This window comes from Calypte anna, chromosome 15 (assembly GCF_003957555.1).
Source record: "Calypte anna isolate BGI_N300 chromosome 15, bCalAnn1_v1.p, whole genome shotgun sequence".
NCBI lineage: Eukaryota > Metazoa > Chordata > Aves > Apodiformes > Trochilidae > Calypte > Calypte anna.
The window spans coordinates 5653901-5675826 of NC_044261.1; the positions used below are offsets into that span (position 1 = coordinate 5653901).

The 21926-nt window shown below is 44.4% G+C and overlaps 1 protein-coding gene across 2 annotated transcripts in view; it reads right to left on the minus strand.

Moving 5' to 3' along the window:
• Window positions 1–6629: 6629 nt before the first annotated feature.
• The window catches only part of PPIL2 (peptidylprolyl isomerase like 2), a 62996-nt gene continuing 47699 nt past the window's right edge, over window positions 6630–21926 (minus strand). For both annotated transcript variants that reach the window (XM_008502736.2, XM_030460724.1), the window contains 5 exons: window positions 19437–19493; window positions 10333–10405; window positions 10116–10178; window positions 9509–9648; window positions 6630–7910 (listed from right to left, as the gene is read on the minus strand). In XM_008502736.2, the coding sequence (XP_008500958.1) occupies window positions 7817–7910; window positions 9509–9648; window positions 10116–10178; window positions 10333–10405; window positions 19437–19493 (427 nt within the window). In that variant the 3' untranslated portion in view covers window positions 6630–7816. The remainder of the gene's footprint in view (window positions 7911–9508; window positions 9649–10115; window positions 10179–10332; window positions 10406–19436; window positions 19494–21926) is intronic.

Below are 21926 nucleotides of genomic sequence, written 5' to 3' on the forward strand. Positions count from 1 at the left end.
AGATCATGCAGTTCCCAACCCCCTGCATGAGCAGGGACACCTCCCACCAGCCCAGGTTGCTCCAAGATCCATCCAACCTGGCCTTGAACACCTCCAAGGATTGGGCTTCCCAAAGTAACCCCAGAGGCCTCTCTGGAGCTGGTACATGGCTCTCCCTTTGGCTTCCTGCCCCAAAGCATCACAAACAGGGCTGCTGCCTGCCTGGGTTCTGCCAGACCCAGGCACCCCTCTGAACCCCCTCAGCTGGTGGAAGGGATGCTGGTCAGGAGGGGGATGGCTCATTGTGAGGAGGCTGCAGGCATGCAGCCCATGTAGCCAAGCAAAACAGTGGCTGCAGAGGGATACAATTGCTGACTATAAATAGCGTTGGGAAGCAAGCATCAGGGAGGGAAAAAAAAAAGTTATTCAAGCTAAAGGACAATGTTGGCACAAAAGCAAATAGATATAATTAGCCATTAATAAACAGAGGCCAAAGATTAGAGAAAGTATCTAATATCAGAAAAGTGAGAGCCTGGAAAGCTTTCCCGGGGACAGCAACTTGATCAGCATTTAAAACAGGCTGTGGATATTTTTTAAAAGCCCTTAAGTTATGAGCTGTCAAATGCTGCTCCTGTGATTGCTCATAGACCTTTTTTTGTGTGTAAAAGGAAAGATTTGGGCAGTGTGTGATGTCAGGAATGACAAAAGGGCCTGGGAAGCTGCCCTGTGGGTACAACCCCAATTCCCTAAACCTCCTCCTCCCTTGGGCAGTTGGATCAGTCAGTCCCAGCCCTTCCTGGAGCCCTTTACCTGCTCTGCCCTTCACAACCCCAACAGGGACCAAACCTGTCTGGAGGGATGCTCCAGCCCCCAAAGCTCCTCAGAAATTCCAGGGCTGGGGCAGGTTCTGGCTCCTCACCACGGGACCATCCTTGTGCTGGGGAGGTTTTTTTCACCCTAGTTAAGGCATTGTGCTGGCAGGGCCAGCTCCTGCCAGCCCATCCCACAGAGGCCAGCAAAGGGCTGCTGCAATGGGCCATGAGCTGTCTCATGATGCTTCTGCACCTTCCTCACCTCTGGAAAATACCAAAGTAGCCAGCTTAGAGCAGTGCATAGAAGAAAACCCAGCAGTGCTGCAACCCCCTGGGCCAGCCACGTGGGAAGAGCCCTGGTGGAGGGAGCAGAAGGTTCCAGGAGTGGTAGCTGGGATTCTTCTTACCAAAGCAAACCTGGACAAACAAGTACATGAAGGACAAGTGACAGCAAGTGCCAAGCTTGCTTGCCTTGGCCCTGCTGACCTTTAAACAGTGACTGACAGGAGTGAAGTTTGCCCTGGCATTGCAGCAGCCCTGAGATGTTGCAAAACTCTTGCTCCCAGCCGGAGAAACAGACTGGGGGGCACCCATCATGCACCCTTCAGCATGCCCCGTGGCAGAGCCGTGGAGGCGGGTGGCACAGCCCTGTGCTGGACACAGGGACCGGCACCTGTAGGAAACCTGCCTTGTCCATTGTGCCTTGGGAAAAGACCAGGGTGGAGACCTCAAAGACTCCTGACCTTCATGGCAGAACTGTAGCTGAGCTGTTTGGAGACTGCTGTGAGCAGCCCAGGCAGTGCTTTGCCTGGACAGTCCCCAGGACAACTCTGCACACCCATGATAAGAGTGAGAGCGCAGGCGGGCAGCATGCAGAGGGGCCCCTTATCTGCTACAGTCACTGCAGGCCCCTGCCATGGCTTTGCTTTGCTACCAGGGGATCTGAAGGATTAATATTCCCTTGAAGCCTTTGCAGAGAGCCCTGTGCCTTTCTGCAAGGCACTCCTGAGCCAATAAGACATTTTTTTGCTTGAGTGCAGTATGTGAAATTGTCTATGGAGTATGAGCAGGTAGGCTAGACAAAGCTGTGATCTCTTTGGCCTTAAAACACTTTTGCTTCTCCAACCCTGTGCCAACGCTCGTGGGGCTGGCAGCACCTCAGCTGTCAAATGTCCTTGGCCCCATGCAGCAGCAGGGCCCCATCCTGTCCCATCCCACACGGAGCTGATCCAGAGAGTGCCCAGTCTGGAGACAAAACCCAAGGGCAAATCCTGCCTTGGGGTTCAGCCAGCTTCCAGGGCTAGGGCTGGGGTGCAGGCAGCAGCAAACCCTGTGTGTCCATGGTGGTGACAGGGAGGCGGTTCCTCCTCGGCTATTTCCAGCAGATGAAGTCACCGGGCTGCAGCTCAGCGGCGGGTGAGTCCGTGCTGACCCAGCCGCGGTGTTTATCCCAAACGGCTTCATGTCCCTTCAGTGGGAATGTCCTTCCCAGGGCCATGGGGTGCCCTGATCACGACACACTCGTGTTTAAAAATCCTTAGGCACACTTTCACAGACACTCCCCGCTGCCAATGGCCGTGTCAGCCCCGTGCAGTGCTGCAGCTCCCCGGCTGCTGCTGGTGCGGGATGTGGTGTCGGGCGCGGGATGTGCACACTGCAGGCAGCCACCACACTGCATGGCCATGGCCAAAAGCCACCAGGGCTGCCCAGAGACCTGGGAGGTCAGAGCTGAGGGGACTGGGGACAGGAACTGAGCTGCCATGGTGCTTGGTGTCACTGCTGTGGAGGTGTATTTCTCAGAGCTCCCCAAGCTCCCAGCACTGCCTCGGCTTCAGCCCTTTCCCCACAGTCATGGCCTGGGGTGGTTAAATCCTCTGCCACGGCTGCGATAAGAAATTTGCTTTTCTGAAGAAAGAGAGGAAGCGAGAAATCCCCGGCAGCACCGCGTGGTGTAATGTGCTGCCGGCCGGGACAGGCAGCTGCCCGCCTCCTTCCTGTGCAGTCGGATTTGGGTTGTTTTGCCTTCTCCAAAGCAAACAGTGTTGAAACTTTGGGGGGTGCTTGGCAAATCCCCTCCCTTGCTTGCGAGAGCCGCTTCCTGGCGCAAGGTTTCCGACGTCCTGTTGCTTCCACACACCACGGGCCAGGGGTGGCAGGGGGATCCCAGAAATACGTGATACATACAACCCAGCAGCTGAGTGCTGGATTTACCCACCAGCTGCTCACCCCAGCTGCAGGGTGGCCAAGGCTCAGGGGACCTACGCAGCCCAATCCAGAAGCACCTGTGTCCTCTACACCCATCAGTGCTGGGTCCCTTTGGCTGCAGTTGCCACCGCGTGGAGCCAGCGGCACAGACCCACCAGCACCTGGCACCAATGTTCCAGCACCCATCCAGCGTGCTCAGCCCCCCTCTGAGCCTTCTGAGGGCTCAGCTGTATTTAGCACTTGAGCTTTTCACTCCTTTTGTTTAATCCCTGGCCGTGCCTTGGGCATCTGCCACTGAGACCAGACCTCAACATGCCAGTGTAGGCAGCATCAAATCAACATATTGCTGTTTTCAAACCAAACCCCCTCGCTGCCCTGCAAGACCATCTACACACAACCACAAAACTTGCCCCAAACTATTTCTGTGTCTCTAAAGACAGCCTTCAATTTGCTCTCTTTAGGCACTGTCCATAAAGCCTCAGTGCCAGTGCCATGCACTGCATCAGCTCAGAGCAGATCTCCCAGGTGACCACACCAGACACGTTGCTGCGGTGTCTCCTAGAGGACCATAGGCTCTTCTGAAGGGAATCGGGCAGATAAACAGCAGGTTTTGCCATTATTATTTCTGCTATTAATTCTTCATAGCCTGCTAGGCAAGGAACACAAAGCCTTAGGGTGTTGCCTTGGTGAAACACGTTGGGCAGTGGGGATGCAGCTGCCCCGCAGCCACCGGTGAGCAGCTCGACCAGGGGATGCCCATCACTAACAGGAACCCTGACAGGACCTGGCAGGAAGATTTTTGCTTTTTGTTGGGAGCTTTGCAGCCACTCAAGAGGTGATTGAACAGAAGCTTTATCAAAGGTTAGACCATGAACATTGGGCCAAAGCCTGGGGGACTAAATGGGTGTAAATGCCACCTCACCTGGGCAGGGTAGTGGGTGCTCATCCTGGCTTCTCATCCCGAAGTCTCTGGGGCCAATTAGGTCTATACCCAACACACAGGTACATGCCACCCCATGGCAGAGCTACACAGAGGCATGAAGGGCTGAGAAACCTCTTGCAAAAACCTGTCAGGAGTCCTGGCACACGCAGAGCAGCCCTTCCTCCCTCCACCCCCATCCTACTGACCTTCACAGGCAGTCTGTCCATTCGTCTATGCCTGTGCTGTGCTCTGCTTCTGGTATCAATGGCATCCCAACAGTGTCTGGTCCAGGGCCTGAACATCTTCCCTGTGCCCACTGTTCAGGCTCAAGACAACATGAGAGACAAATCCTGGAGCAGCACCTGGTAGAAGTATGTTCTGTGGGGGTTTTTTAGTTCACAGTAAGAAATACACTGGAATAAATTTAGCAGTGAGCAAAGCTGTGCTGGACTGAATTCTGCTTGCACTTCTCCGCTCCACCCCATCAAGCTCCAGTTTCTTATGGCCAAAGGTGGCATGGGCTCTGGAAACACTCCATTGCTTTACAGAAGGCAGAATTTCCTTAGAGACCTTGAAACAAAGTTTGACTACGCACAATTCATGACCACACATGTGACAGGTATTGCTATGATCTACCACCTGATGCTGAAGCAGAGCAGAGGAATTGTTTGTACAAGCTCCTGCTTCCAAGAGAGTGGGCTGAAGCAATTCAAGCCAGTGGAGAACAGGCAAAATTAAACTGAACAACCAGTATTTTGGGCTTTTTCTCTTGCTATATATGGAAACAGAGTTGCATTTAGCTTGAAAAGTATCCAATCAGTGCTGTTTCCCACACAGAAAAGTACTGTGGTCCTTGGGGTGCCAGGCTAAGTTCACACCAGGAAGAGCAGAGGTGAAGAGCTGAGTCTCTGCCAGCCCCAGCTCTTTGTGTGCCTGCATGGGGACACATGGTCACAGCTACCTGCCCCACCACACACCACCACCTTCTCAAGGGTGTTTTCTGCTGGTAGTGTGTAGTGTTATGGTGCCAGAGCTCAGGAAACGACTCATTTACTGGTCATCCAGTGCCTCTGCCTTTCCACAAAATGTCTCAGATACAGAATGCAAAGTGCTGGTATTACTCTAGTTAAGGCCAGACAAAAGCTGCTTCAGCCTCTGGTTGAAATCCTACTTTTTCTCTCTCAGCACATTTACTGGAAAAGTGTCAAAGACAAAGAATGTTAAAATGTGCTTACAAATTGCACAGCACTTCCCAGGAGTTTCTGTAGTGAGGCTGCACAATGCCTGCCTATCCCCCTGGCCACAGCAGGAGCTGCTTTGGATATTCCTTCAGCACACTGTCCTGACTGGAGAGCCAAGAGATGAACAGGGCAGAAAAGTTTTCAGTACGACCAGAAAAATTAGCAGAGAGACAGGATTTGTAAAAACAAGGGCTACACCACACTGCCTGAGCCCCATCACCTTGTGCCCCCTCACCATTTTCACTCATGTTTTAGGGCAGAGCTGGAATCACATTATCCCTGGGGTTTTGTCTATCATAAGAAAAGCTGAAATTAAAATAAAATTGACCACATATGCAAAAATAGAGGTGCGGGAGGGAGCACAGAAGTGGGACTTTAGAATAAAGAAATGGCTGCAGAATCTGGTTGCTTGAGTGGTTCTGCTGCCCTTCAGAGGCTCTCAGTACAAACCCCAGCAGGGTGCTGACTCAGCACAAGGCCTCAGCCAAACATCTTGACCTCCAAACCCAAAGCAGCACCCTGGGGATGGGCCAGAGCCAGCATCTCCCAGCCTGGGAGGTAGTGACAACAGCAGTGAGCAGCAGCAGAACAGCCTGGGAACTGGATTCGGGTCAAGTGGTGAACAGAGCCTGAAGAGCTTCACCCCTACTTAGTGCAAAACTAAAAGGTTATGCACAGCCCTTCCTAGAAGCCAGGAAATGGCTCTTTCTTTTGTGTCCAGTGTTATGGTGGGAAATTACGAGGAAAAAAGGCAGTGCAGAAGGCAGCAGTCCTGTCTGCACTTTGCAGGGCAGTGGCCCTTTGAGGACTGCAGTGAGAGCTGCCAAAAAGCTGGAGTAGAAAGGGAAAGGGGGCAGCTATCTCTGCAGCCTGCTGCTGCAAAAGGAAACTGTCCCTTAGATCAACCTGTTACAAGGACTCTTGCTGAAACAGAAGTCCTTGCCACACCTCTGTTGCCTTCCTTTTAATCAAAAGCTCATTTCTTTCATAATAATATCCATTTTGATCTCGTCCAAAAAAGCATTTTACTCCTGCAGACTTCATTAAACTGCCTAGTCTGGGTCTAGCAACTCTGTGAACTCAACAACTCAAAAATATGCTGAAGCAGGAGTTAGGTAGAAGGGATAAAAATTTATCAGGAATAGGCCAGCCCAGGAGAAGCAAAAGCTTTCAGTAAGACACAAGAAACACAGCTTGAGGAAAGAACCATCATACCCCCTGTTCCAGGAATCAAACATGTGTTATTTCAAACTTACACACTGCAAAATGTTGCAAAACAAAACCCATTATTCTTTCAGGCTGCTTTGAACTTCCTATGATTTAATAAAGACGTAACCATATCCGCAAAGATCCCAGAGTTCCTCATGAGCATCCCAGAAAGCAGGAATGAATAATTTCCTTGCATGACAATCAACTCTGCAATGCCATGATCTTGGAAATGCCAGCTGAACAGTCAAAGGCAAGCACTCAAAAAGAAAATAAAAGCATTTAATGCAAAACATTTCACCAAAAGTTTTTACAGTAATTTCATATAAATGGAGTCTTCCCTTAAAACAGAAACCCACCAGTAAAAGGTATTATTAAAAAGCTGGTTACAAAACTGTCTCCTGAGCCACACTGAGAATTAGGGATGGTATTTCTGTCAAATGAATACACCTAAGATCAACTGAAAAGTAATGTTCAGGATTCAGCCTGCTACATCTACGTGATGGCAAGACACAAGTTCTGGATTAAAACATTAGAACTTTACAGGCTGATACATCTTTACCCCATAAAGCCTTTATTAAGCTTCCTAATAATTTGTGGGTAATGTGGAAATATCTGAAACACCTGTAAGCTGTATTTTATATGGTTTTCCCCAGAGATGGGAAGATGTCAGGGATCAGAGGGCAGGTTTGAACTGGTGCATCCTGGCCCCTCTGGCTGCCCAGTTGCTAAGGGAAGGCCAGGCACTGGGAGGAACAAGCGACCCCAGACTCCTCACCTGGATTTGCTGCTTCCCAGGCTGTCGAAGACTGAACCAGGTACACAGAGAGCTCATTCTGGAGTGAGGAAGGCCCTGTGGAGACTGACAGCAGTCAGGCCATCCTCTTTGCAGGCCCACAAAGAGAAGATAGAATTGGTGAATTGGTCCTTATTGAGAACTAGCAAAAGGCAGATGGAAGGGAAGGGCAGGACAGGCTAGAGCCTTTGCAAGGCACTGCAACAGCACAGGCTTTTCCCCACCACATTAATTCATCCCTTCATTTGGCAGACTTGCCTCATCTGGAAACGATTACCTGTAAAAGGAGCCCTTTCACCAATGGAGCTGTTCACTGAAGCAGCATCCTGCAAGGCTGGGCTCTGCCTGGTCTGCTGCCAGGCAGGCAGGAAAAGGCTCCAGCTAATCCCCAGTGAAGCTGGGCTGCCTGCTCCCCTGCTTAGCAAAACAACAACAAAAAGGCCTTCGAGGAAGATGCAGTGGGGGGAACACAGTTCTCTAGAAAACAAAGCCACATTAACCAGCCTTAACAAAGCAACAGTCTTCTTCCCCAGTGGAAGGGCAGGCTGGTGCCTTCCCTCCCCAGGACAGAGTGCCTTCAGGCTCTTTCAGGACATGTGGGAGGCTGCCTTTTCTTTTTTTGCTGTGCTGCTCCAGTGCTAGGCTCCCCAAGCTGCTACCAGGAGCTGAAGTCCCCGAAGCCTGTGCTCTTTTTCTCTTTCTTCACAGCTGTGCTGGTTGAGGGGCCGTCATCTTCCATGCTGCGCTTCCTGGAGTCAACAGGAAAACAACTTTCAGGGACTATTTAATGTTTGGTAGGATCAGGGCAGCTGGGATGCCTTTCTCCTCTCAGCAAGAACTATATTGGAGCCAGCATGGGGGACAGCAGGGGAGAGGGATGGGGGCCTTTGACATATCTAAAAAGAGGGGGAGAGTGTGTCAGTCTGTGGGGATGGTTCAGGTCAGGCTCCGAACACGTCCAGGACCATGTTCAAAACCCAACAAATTGTCCAGGCCAGAGCCAAAGATTTGACAGATGCACTTTTTTAGTGAAAATGTGATCTTTAAGTTTTCTCCCCGTTTTCTCCCCTGCATTTGTGTCAGCAAAAGGTTTTATGGAGGATTAGGTATAAGGCATCCAGGCAAGTTTTTCAGATCCTTTCCTGTTTCTTGAGCACTGCCTGTTGCAGCCCTGCTGCTGGTCTCAGCCTCTCTTGAGCAGATTTTGCAACCCCATGGAAACACTGTGCAGCCAGCTCACCAAATGGTTTTATTGTCAGGTATCAGTAGCCAATAGAGAGGACTGAGAGCCCTGAACCTGCCAAAGGGCTGCTAGGGACCAAACTCTTCATTTCAAGGCAGGTTGCAAAAAGTGAAGTACCAAGAAGTCCTTTCTGTACTCCTTGGCCATTTCCAGAGAGCTGCAAACTCTGCCTGGCTTTCCTCTGTAAATACAGCACAGAATGTCAGAAATTTTAAGCTGAACACAGTATTTTAAAAGACAAGCAATATTTTGTAATTGAAACACCAAACTGACCTACATGGGCTCACGTATTTTGTTCTCACAGTTATGCAAATGCCTGTAAGTCACACAGGCACATAGAAGCTGATTAAATAGCTGCCCAGATCTGTGTATGCATAAACACATGCCTTCATGTAGCAGACAGACAGCAGCATTTTTGCAAATGCTTTTAGAGAAGCCTGCAAAAAAATCAAATGGAAGGCATTTATTTTAATTTATCCAAAAGTCATGCAAAGCTGCCACTTGGGTGGGATTCTGTACTGTCCTTAGGAAAGCAAGTGACTCTGCCAATTGCAGTGGGTGTACAAAGGGTGTCTGGGAGAGGATGCTTTAGGAGAAGCCTGTACAACCAGCCAGGCACCCTGGAGGTACTCACCAGACACCCTATGCTCCCACAGCAAGTCTGGGAACCTGCTCCACTTACTGGCCATTTCAGTTTTGCTGGTAGAACTGTTTTTGTGGCTGAACAGGGAACCAGATCAGCAGACTGATATGGGCTTAAGGCAACTACTTTGTGCAGGGGAGAAGCTACTGAAAGAGAAACATCTGTGGGACCATGACCTTCAGAAATAGCTGCAGAAGAGGAAGAGAATAGAAGATGGAGTAGGAAGTGACACAGTACAGTTCCTCAAGGACTTCTGCGTTGTGGAAATGTATTTACAGTTCTGAAGTCAGTACACAATGTTAAAGATGAACTTGGTCATGTTCAAGTGCTAAAAGAAAAGCTCAGTTAACTTGTAATCTTGAAAAACAACAGAAGCAGAGGGAACTTGACAATTAGGTGTCTGCAAAGCCTGCTGGCACAAACCAAGCACTCAACAAAGATCAGATGGGCACGGAACTCACGCTGCAGCCATGTTAATGTATTTTCCAATCCCCTGCCGGTAGGTTTTAGGAGTCTGGACCTCTTTCTTCAGTGGGACCACCTCAGCTTTTGTTTTGGCTGCTTCTTCTTCTAGCTGGACCTTCTCTCTTTCTGCAGCAACCTGTGGGAATCAAAGAGTGCAATCTGTTGCAAGAGGTAGTCCAGAGTAAGGAGAAAATGTCTATAACTGTTTGAAGCTTTAAAACAATCTAAAACAGCAATCAGCACTGCTATGATTACGGGGCAGGCTTTAGGAGACAGACCTCAAGGGCCACTACAAACAGGCTGTCTGCAGCCATTATAACAAAACTCCTTTCTTCTCACCTGTAACTGCCCAGAGTTACCGTGGGCATTTGGAAAGGAAACCATTTGAATCATGATGGACTGGGAGCCGTGCCAGACTCAGTTACAGTTATGGGACCTCTGTGCTGAAGAGTGCAGAGATGACCCTGGCACATAAGGCGATGCTGAATTGCCACGCTATGGGCCAAGGAGCTGCCCGTGTTCAAATAAAAGGCATTAAGTTACAAAGTTCTCCAACAAAGAGTTTGGCCTTTCTGAAAAAAACAAATAACCACCTATCCTCACCTGGGCATCTGCCTCTTCATACGGATCAACAAAAACAGTTGTCGCCTCAATTCGTATTTCCTCCTGGGAACAGCAGAACAAATCAATCTGAGGGTTAAGTTCTGCCATCTTACCCAAGCTCAGCTTTCAGAGAAGCAGCAGCAGGGTGAACTGCAGTGCCACACAGGGCCACATGCCTCCACTCCCCCCTGCACAGCCCATGGTGCTTCACACCTACCTTGGGACGGTCTGTTTTTGGGTCACTTTCCACATTCTCCATAGCAGTCAGAGTCTCAAAACCACCAACTACCCTAAAAGAGGAAGAAGATGATTTTTAGCCATCACAACACACTCAAAATATTCCTGTTCTCTTACATCTACTGCATCTAATTTATGCTCATCACCCTGGCAGATTTTTAAACCATAGTGTTTGGGAGAAGAGGAAAAAGCAACTGTATTTGCAAGATAAGATAATGTCATTCAGTACAGAAGGTAAGATTTTTTTCCTCAAATCTGAGATTTGAATTTAAAATTAAACAGAACATGAAAAAGTCAAATACTCAGAGGCAAGGCAAAGCCATTTGTCAAAGAACTCTGTAGCCACACAAAACAGCATGATGGAGAATGAGAGACTGTGAACAGCTGTCTGTGGAAGAGGACACAAATCCATTTAAAAAAGGTTTCACTTGCTAATGCTACCTCCATAAATTCGGATAAATCATCTGTTACTCCCATGAGCTTTGAAAAACAAACCAGCATACTTGGTCAAGAAAGCAAATGTTTTCCTTGACTTCTGATTTTATTTTTTTTTTATTTTTATCTTTTTAAATTGTGTATCAGATGAAAGAGTCTTTATTAGGAAGAGCAGGAACTGTGACTATGGCACTACTGGAGAGCAGTGACAGTGCTGTCTGTAAGAACAGAATGTAATGCAGAAAGCACAGGGTGAAGGACTTCACAACCATGAGCTTGTGAGGGTTCTGGAAACACAACAGAGCATAAAGTCAAAGCCACAAGGTAACATCAGGGCACTTCTCATCACAGTTTCTACTTAGGAGAATGTTAAATCCCTGGCCTCTCATTTTTCAAGTCAACATATCCAAACACTTGCTTCAAAATGTTTAAGAAAGCTGAAGACTTTCTGGACTGCTGCACGTTCATTTTCAAAAGAAGTGTGGAACAATGGGAAAGTTCCAGAAAAGGATATTTTAAAAGGATAAATGGGGTGGTCCAGATAATTATAAGCCTGTCATCCTGGCATTTATCCCAGCAAAATAATGGAATAGCGGAGACAGGACATGATTAAGAAAGAAAGGAAATAAGCAACAGCAATCAACAAGGTTTTGTGGAAAACAGTCTGTCAAACAACCTTCTGTCTTTGAGACAACAGATGTGGTTAGCAGGGATAACAGTGTCCATGGAACAGAATTCTGGAAGGCAGCTGATATTTTGATTGAGAAAACAGAATGATATGTAGTGAACACAGCACACATTAAATAACAAACTGTCTGACAGGTGTCAAAATCTAATTTTAAATAGGAACCACTGAGTCAGTACATTTCCAGAGTGGTCCTGCTGGGATCAGATCCTGGTCCCAGGGTATTTAACACTTTTATCCACATCATCATCCCCAATTAAATTTGAAAACAGCTATACTTAGAAGAGCAGTAAATAAAGATGAAGACAGGCTGTTGATGCCAAGCAATACAGATCCCTTAGCAAAGCAGGCTGTAGCTGGACAACATCTGTTTTAAGAGAGCCAAGCCACATGGCCAGGAACCAAAAATACATCCCATATTAATGGCTGTGGGACAATCAGAAGTAGCCATAATTCTCAAAAACACTGCTCCTGAAGCCAGAGGGGTTCAAGGCTGGGAGATGCATAAGGCCTACCCTGAGAAGCCCAGGGCTGCAAACCCAAGAGCCATCAATTCTCCAGTCTTCATGGGGAGGCAACTATTTTGAAGCCTGATTGCTGGGATTACTGGGACTCTGGCAGTAGCACAGGTAGGCTGTCAAGGGTAGGCAGATAAAATGGAGGAAAATCAAATTAAATGAAACTGGCGGGGAAAAAAAAATAAGAATCAAATTGGGGGAATATGTAGAGTTTTTTATCACCTCACTTTGCTTTTGCATCAGAGAAAGGAGTGCCTCAAACAAAACACACATCATGTTCACAGATATTTGACAGATTTACATCTACTACACCATCTCCCTTTTGCAGGTGTTTCACAGCCAGGCAGAACCTTCCAATCCCAGCACAACAGTCTGCTCAGCCACCACAGGGAGAGGCCCCTGGCTCCCACCTACAGTGGTCTGATCCAATGGAGAAATACACCCTTTAATACCACCCCACACCAGATTTACACACTCCTTCCAAGAGCCATGCTAACCAAACGAAACAGGCTGACCACTGGTTTGAGAGGGAAGAGGGTCCTTATCATCCAACAGCCCTTGGGCTTCATGCAGAGCTCTGCTGCCCCTCACTGCCACCCCACAGGCAGGGACAGGCTCTAAACATGCCCCAAGAGACAGAGCTCATCACAGAAAATAAAACAATGCAAGTCCAAGAGGGTGCTGCTCAGTGCCTGCCTCAAGAGGGTCCTTCCTTGCTGACATTTTTTTTCTGCTGTGCTGCTCCAAACTTCTCCCCTTTGTTACTCAAGGGCCTGTCGATATTCTGTAATCAGGATGTTACTTTTAAGAGTAATTTGAAAACATGTATGCAGGCTAGAACAGCCTCAGTTATTAATAACTGGAGGTAGCACAGTGGGGGATGCAGCACAGGGCTTCAAGACCCTGCACGAACTTTGGAACACTGATAACAAAACCTCAAATTTAAAATCCTCCTTCAGGCCAGTATCAGACTCACTTATAATACTGATGATTAACACACAGCCTAAGATACAGTCACTGTATTTTCATTGTCCCTAAAGGAAACTTCTGATTTAATATTGGAGGATTTTTCTAGCCAACAGCTCCATTCATTATCTGTTCACATGTTTTCATTTAATTAGGTTCTGATGATTTGGAATAGCCAGATCAGCAGCTATGCACTGGCAATCTCAACTGGGTAAGCCCGTAGCCCACAGCCAGACCTCCCACAACATTAGCCCTGAGGGATCTTCGTTTGCTATGCTAATTGGGAATCCTTCTTTGCTACATTTTAAAAGGCTGGGACAGCCATGGCATTCACAGGTCATGATAAATGACCTAAATAGTCTCTCACAACGCAATTATATAAGGGGGAGAAAGTTAAAGTTGTTATGCCTGCAGAGCATGTCACTCTTCTCTTCTTAGCTTCCTGTCCCTAAAATGGAAAATGGCTTTTACATCCCTGCATTCTCTAACATTTTGCACAGAGAATATCTGTGTATTACAGTGCCAGTACAGTGAACTCTCAATATACATTTACATCTTTAGACAGTGTCATAACACCAATTAAAAAAATTAATTAATTTGGATACAAACTACCATCTCAGAGCAGAGAGCTCTAACCAAAGGAACTGGAAATAACTTACTAGTCGTATTTGTTTAGAGACCACTTGGAAACCTTGCCAAGTATCGGACTGAGTAAAAAATTTTATCAGTAAAATTAAAATCCAAAAAGGACAAGAACTGATTCCAAATATCATCTCTCCAGCAAAACCTGAAGTGCTCATTAATCAGAGCACTCATGGCTTGACACAAAAATGAATGGAATATTTCAACTTAAACAATGAAAGATTTTGCAAACTTTCCTCTGATTTGTCTAAGTAGAGGGATAACATAGATGCAGGCTCTTGAAACACTGCATGTGTTATTGTCAAGTCTCATGATGTTGCATTGCAGCACCAAAATCAGTTTGACAAGATATGTGTCTAAGCCCATCCACTGGCATCTGTTACACAATCGCTTCTCACAGAATGAGGAAACCAACATGACAGAGTAGATTTGCGGACTCTGTCTGTCCCACAACACACATTCTGGGTGTAAGAAGAAACAGGAACAGAAAGCTTGCCATGAGAAAAAGCCAATACATAGAAGAGACCATCAGATCACTACATTAAACCATTTGAACAAACCTCTAAAGAGAGACACTACTTAATATTATTCTAATATCCACTAACTTTGAACAAAAAGAACTAAAACTTGTTCTATGAATAAATCTTGATTCTCAGCATAAGGAATCCTGTATGTCAGATTCATTAAAACAAAATGCAAACTCCAGAAGTCCAGACTAATATCCCTTTACACCCTTTCATGTGGTGTGTTACATGGATGGTAGCAGGTCACAACACATCAGCCTTCCTCACTCAGGATGATGCTGGGAGGGCAGCAGAGAAAGGAAGGGAGAAAGACAGAAATAAATTTAGCCTTTTCCATTCTTTTTGGTACTATTCCTTTTAGAAAGTGCCATGAATGCTTTGTCCTAGAAGTTGATTAAGTGAGGTTTAAGCAGATGTTCAGATGACATTCTACAGTGAAAAGAACGATACCTTCAAGACAGCATTTTCTTTAGAAGAACCAGTGAAATGGAGGGTTTGCTGTGTGCTTCCAGTAGATGTTGAGCAGAGCAATGATGATCTCAACTATATATTTAGCTCAGCATCCCTGAGACAGCTTGTTGTATTTTTAGAGGAGCTTGATAAATGTTGCATTACATTTAAGCATGGACAACAAGTAGGTACATTTAGGGTTTTTTATGTTAGCATAGAAACAAAAACAAAAATGTACCCTTACTTGTGCAATTCTGCTTTCTGGAAAATTGAGCCAAGTTAGCACTGGAAATCTTTGCATTTCAAATTCAGAGATGTTATTTAAAATCTCACTTCCTGTTAAGGCTCCTTTAGGCAAAGCAGTAACTTTGCTTCATAAACACTGCCACTGGCTTTGCATGAAGTGTAAGTGAAATACCTGGAGCAAGCTCTTATCTATTTGTAATATGCCAACAAAAGCCTCACTGCTATATTAGTTAGTGCTGTTCTCAAAGAAAACTGCAGACATGCAGATATTCACACGTGGACTTCATATCTTTGTTTAGAAGAATTATAGGAATTAAGCCTTATGCAATGCTGTGGATGGCAGTGGTCCAAGATGATAGGGTTTCCTGGTCAGAAGACTATACAAGAACAATGTCTGGACTTTCTCAAAAAAATGTTTTAAACTAGCAACAGAAACCAGAAAGAAACATTGTTTTGCAAACACATTCTGCCCTCAAGAATATTTTTATAAAAAGAGTACATATATTTATACACACACACATACACACAGGGAGAACAATATATACATGCACAAACAAGTAGAGCCAGGGCAAAGTGTTTTCTATGTATACACCCAATCTGAAATGGAGTGAGCAATCTGAATTTGCAACAAGAATGCAGTTGAAACATCTCAGTCTCTCATAAGGGCTTAATCTCACAGGCGAGACACAGTAATGATGGGCACTGAAAAAAATCAAACAACTTGGAAAAAACCTTTAGAAACTAGACTCAACAGATGAACCTGGCATGTAAGGACTTCTCTTCTTTGGCACATGTTCCTCTTCAGAGATCATGCAACTGTTTTGGAACTGACAGCAGCCCTCATGCAGCTCTGACAGCCCCGTCCTCGTGTGCTACATTAAATCATGGCCATGGCTTCCACAAGGAGTCCTGGGTTATTTTCCTACCTTGCTCTTCACTCCTATCCTGGTGCCTGGGGAGCAGACTTTGCAGTGTGGAATTAGGTCAGGCTCCCTGTGTAGATTCAGCAACAGAATCATCTCTTCTGCTGTCAGGCAGTTTCTCTGTTCTTCAGGTGTATTAAAGCAGGAGCAAAACCAGAGTTCCCAGTTTAGAAGCCATTGGGATTCACTGGTTCAAATTACTCAGAGAATGTTACAAATGGACACTGTATGTTACTTAACCACACCTGGGTAACTGAATAGTTACCCAGTAGTTGGCTGATATAGCTGATTACTCCAGAGGAGAAAAGAGTTACTTTCATTGCCCCATTCTACAGAATTGCAGAAGCATTAAACAGGTGAAAGAATACTTAACCTTAACATTTATAAGGTTAACTTATAACTTTAACTTATATTTATCGAAGGAAAAGAAACTTCCACAAAAGCATTTAGATTTCATAAAGCCTGCCAGACAGGAACATGAGCTTATACTGGTGTTCTAGGTGTAACATCCCTGTAGCTGATGCAGATCAGGCAACAGCTGAACTCCCCATTGTGGCATGGATAAGAGGGAACCCCTCCATACACAGCCTACAACAGCAGCAGACTGCACCTTCCCCATGCAGCAGCCACCTGCAAATGCTTCTAAATCCACTCTGTGCATACCAAATGCACATCAGTTGGTTTACATTATTTGAGTTTGTAAGTTAAACCCCTTACCAGCTAGCTAAAAGCCAGCAAAAGCCACCAGTTAGTTTTCACATTAATTACAGCATTCTTTGAGTCAAAAGAAATGGTAATTAAATTAGTAATTAACATTTCTAGTAATCTAGGCAGCTCTGCTGGAGGAGGAAATCCATGCAGCCTGCAGCACACCTCCAAGGGAAGGCATGCTTCTCTCACTCTCACCTGTGTTTTTGCTCCCCATTCATGCCAATTTCCTTTATTTTCAGTAATATCCACCCTCATTATTGCCACAGTGCCACCTTTCCACAGACACCTCTTCAAGGCTGGTACTATGCAGAAATTGTGTTTCAAACCAGTGGGGACATGAATAAGATGCAGCTCTCTACAGACAGAACTTTTCAATGTTCCATCCCACAGAGCCCAAAAAAACAAGAGGTGGGGAATGGTTACCTTTTTGCTCTTTTTCTGTTCTTCTCAGAAGTATGGAATGCTTGGGGAAAACTTCTATACAAATTACAAACAAGCCAAATAAAATTCTGCTCTCAAAGCAGAATGTGAGTGTGGCACTTGCTAACATGAACCAGAGGTGCACAGAAAAAGCTGAGGGCATTTAAGTTTTTATGTTAACTGAAATAAATAATCCTCCAATCTATATCAAAGTCACAACAGGACAGTAAGTATGCAGTTAAGACAACCCAATTTAACATTAAGGGAAACAAACAATTCTGATTTCATGGCTTGATTCTAGTCTTAAACCTAGATATTATTCCCAGATATGCTTTCCCAGATATTATTGTACTATGCAGCCTAAGATCAGATACAGTCACCAAATCCTGGAAACACCCAGGATCTGAAATAGCAAACTGAAGCCTGAGTTACACTAGAGGTACCATCTCTGGAATCTTTTGGCTTTTATGGCTTTTAAAAACAAACACGGGTAAAAACAGATGAAGGATTTTGATGACAGAATACAGATCTTAAGAGCCACTCAGAGCAGCCTTTTACATTAATTTCTAAGTTCAATTATTCAAATATTCCATTTGTAGATTAATATAGAGTGACTAGAATGCATCCATCTCAGCTTCATTTTCAACATTCTTTGAATTAATCTTCATTTACATGCATGAGAGTCCAGAGTAAAATTAATCTACTCTATTCTGATGAAGATGTCACTCAGTTTTCATCCACTGACTGAAACATGATTCTAAACCAACATTTTAAATAAATGTTGTCCCTTTCTATTTCAGCTAGGAATATTTACAATGCTCAGAAAGCAGCAGAACTTCTTTATTCTGGCAACCAAGTTCAGATTTCTGTAGTAGCAAGGACAATTCAAAAATTAAGACTTAATTAATTTGCTAGAACTGCATAAATCTCTGCTATATAGATCAACTTGGACTCAGTAATTCCTCTCTAAAGGGTGATGTACAGTGAATAAGGGTAATGTACAGAAATATCATTTGAGCTTTTTTGATTGTAAGGTACCTGAGATGTTTTGTATGGTGGGAAGGCTTCAGGGAGCACACTCCCTGCAGGGCAGGAAGCTCAGCCACTCTACACATTCTTTCCTGGTGAATTATGGTTAAACTGGAGCACACTGGAGAAACACAGCAAAGACACTGGAGGATTACATAGGATGCTTCCTGAAGCCAGGTTACACCCAGAACTGAAGAAGTGTCACGTTTTCAGCTGAGCTGTCCTAACCCAAATACTATTTGATGAGGTGGCAAGCTCAGGTTACCAGCATTACTGTATGGGATTTTTGTAACTCAGATTGTAGCTTAATTGAAATAGTCTTAAGATAAGGGTAATGCAAGTCCTCCAGGAAGCTGTCAGCTTTCAGTATTAGAATTTGCTTTACATATTTGCTTTTGCCAAATGACAAGGGAACTTGAATTTTTTTCTAGGACAGACCTAAGAGAGGAAAAAGAAAGAAATTTCAAAGGGTCTAATTACTGCAGAGTCAGTATCAGAACTAACAGGACTAAATTATTTGTTTAAAAAAAAGTCAGCTTCTGTCTCAAGAACTCAAGCCAGAGAACATGGATTAAATATATCCCTTTCACTGTACAGCACTCTTGTATGACATCTCATCAAGTAAAAAGTACACACATTTATTTTCAATTGCTGCCTTTCAAATGCATAAAACGATGAAAAGGACAAAAACAAATCTTAATTTAAAAAACATTTTAAAATCCTCAGGAACCACCAATCAAGCAGGCTAGTAAAATTCCCCTCCATGTCATTTGCACTGAGGCATTTTTTAGAACAGTTATGCATGACTTGGTAAATATCATGTACCAGCAGTGGAGGAAGCAAAGAACAAACTATAACATAAAGACTTTGTAATACATTCTGTAACAAATACCTTGATGCTTATCATGTGAGGGCTTGACTTTTGGAACAGACTTCTTTATAAAGTGTACTTTCTGTCTTGGCATTGGCAATAATCTTTATACATATACACTTTAACACACATTTTTGTACACACATGCACACACACATACAGATTTTATACCAACTATAATTGTCAGGAATAAAAGAAAAGAAGAACTGAATAAAAAAGGAGTAAAAGGGGCCAAGAGAGCTAACTGATGTATAAGCTCTATATTCTACACCATGATGAAGAGCAGCTTGTCACAACTCATTTCCTGGTTGACAGCTTGTAAGAAGATGAAAGCAGTGTTGTAAAAAAGTGATCTCTAGTGTCCCAGCAATTACCATGCACAAATATTACCATGGTTGGTTACAGGGTGATGATTACTTTGCTCAGGACTCCATGGAGGGCCACCCACAGAGAGGAAGCAAAGCAGAGACAGAATGAGAAAAAAGGCAGAGGCTGATGACTGGCACTGATGTGATGCTGACCTACTCCTGACCAGGAGAACTGGACTGTGAGCTACAATTTTGCTCAGGTTCAAGAGCAAGTGTCACAAGACTCTCTTCTCCAGGCTTCAGAGACAAAGGAGAGCACATCTGCTATACTGTTGCTCACAATATCCTTCACTTACCTTCCAAAAACTGTATGCTTCTTGTCCAGATATGCACAAGAGCGGAATGTGATGAAGCTGGAAGGAATGAAGATGTTAGGAATTAGCATTTCACTCCTTGACACTCAACAACAGTCAGTAATGCTTAAAAACACAAAGTGTCTTCTCTGATAGAAGACAAACCTCTCTCCCTCTCTGGGAGTCCTGCTGGCCAAACATCATTTAACTCCCCTGTTTTGTGGGCTTGGATTTCATCTTGGATTTCTGGAGCTTTGACTTCTTGTTTTTATACCTTACTAATATCCCTAAACATCACTCCAGGTATGGTGACTTGCACAAAGTCCAAAATTAATCTAAGCTTCTCCCTCCTTGGCCAGGCAAGCTCTGGGAAGCTCCTACAGGTCAGGAAGATGTGCATCCTGCTGGAAAAGTACACTTCTTGTGCACAACTGAGAGCCTGTATCTAGCAAATACAGTTAATATAACACAAAACCCCTCTGCCAGTGTAGACATGTATCTTTTCAGACACTTACTTTTTGCTTTTCTCTTTAAGCTGACCTGTCAACAATCCATTTCTCCTCTGGACAGAGCACATTTGTGCTTTGGATACAAACATGGCAGAAGAATACTTCAAAGTGTCAAATGTAATTAAAAACCTGCAAAACTTGGATTTTTCATTTTGAATTAATTGGATTTTTAATTTTGGGAATCGTACCTTTTAACTTAAATATGAGAACTAAAACACCAAATCCAAAGCAACCATTACTGCTAAAACTTTTCTCTATAGCTTAATGCTGCTTTGGAAGACTTAGACTACAAGCATATGAGGCAGAGGTTTCCACACTGTGCTCTACACACCATGATGGCCCATCTTGGCTGGATATGCTGTGCTGGCTCTCTTCCCTGTCTCCATCTGTTACACTACATTAGAGACAGCTAAAAATATATATGCATTCCAAAAAGACTTTTCCATATAAGCAACTGCCTCAGGAAGTTATATGATTGCAAATAGAAGGGGCTACAATCTGTCAGACACTTGCCCTAGGAAAGCTCTGAGATGCTGTACAGAATGCAAACTCCTACACAAGCAAACACTACAACATAGCCTCATGCAGGGGTTCTTTGCACCACTTTATTCCCAGATATCCAATGCTTAAAATTAGGGTGGTCAGTTATGTAGCACTGTAATTAAAAAAATGTCAGAGCAGTAGGAAATAGACAGTTTCTCATCTGTCATTGCAGTCAAAATAAAATTGGTGACAATGGAATTAACATAGCTCAGGATGATTGTGAAGGAGAGAAGTCCTGAGCATTATTTGAATGTCACCTTACACAGGGGACCCAGCTTACTCTGTACTGCAGTGTCTACTGCTTATGGGGAGAGCTATTCACCCAGTTGCCAAGGTCACAATAGTTGCCAAAAGTGTCTGAACACTGCTTAGGAAGCTTTATAAATCTGGGCAGCTGGAGTCTCTCAAGGACTTCACATATAAAGGAATTTTGTATTTCATTTGAAAATTTTAGGGACACATATGATCATATTTACAGCAGCAGATGATGAGACTCAAGATGGTACATCACTCATGCACTGTCTCTACCTTCTGCTTCTTAAAAAAACCCCACAAACAAAACAAACCAAAAAAAAACCCAACCACACCAAACCCCACACAAAAACACCACCAGAAAAAGCTCTAGAAAAAGCTCTACTCTACCCTAATTTAGCACCTGAGTATTGGCAATAACATTCAATCCAAAATAAGCTTAGCCTGAAGTATGTAAGTAAGCCTATTGAAAGGCCCTGAGACAAGCACTTGTGTTTAATTAAAGCTAACCACACTAGTGCATAGTTTACAAGCTATAATAATACTTAGCATCATGAAGACCAACACCAAGAACCCTTTCCCTCCCTCTCCTGTCCCAACACACAGCACAGTAGACACACAGACATTCTCCATCTTGATCCTAGGATTTCCAATAAAAGCCCAATATAGAACATTTTTGAAAGACTGCAGGCAAACACCTGTTACACATAAAGAAGGTCATTACAACTTCAGTATCTTTAAATTTCATTTGCTGTTCTTCCTGCTTCTTCACTCATAAGTCCTTCTCAACCCCAGGTTCTGCATTCTGCCATGTCTGGGTTCTACACCTTTCAACAGAGCAGAACTGTTGTGATTTATTTAAAATCAAGTGAATAAAAAGAAGCAACATTTTCATAAAGAATGTTTCACTGCATTAAGCCCTTTCTAAAACTTCAGTACAGAGCTAAATTTAAACAGGGTGGAGAGGTATAATGATGTTAAAGGAATAACACAGGGGGACTCTAAAAAATGGACAAAAACTTTAACACTAAAAAACAGAAAAAACAAATTAATGATGGTATAATAAACCTACTTTTTATGCTTTACTTTGTTCTTAGACTGGGCAACAGCAGCTGTAGCTACCCTGATTTCAATATGCAGCACTCAACAAAATGTTTCACTTAACTGAACTTTAAGGTGTAGCTTGTAA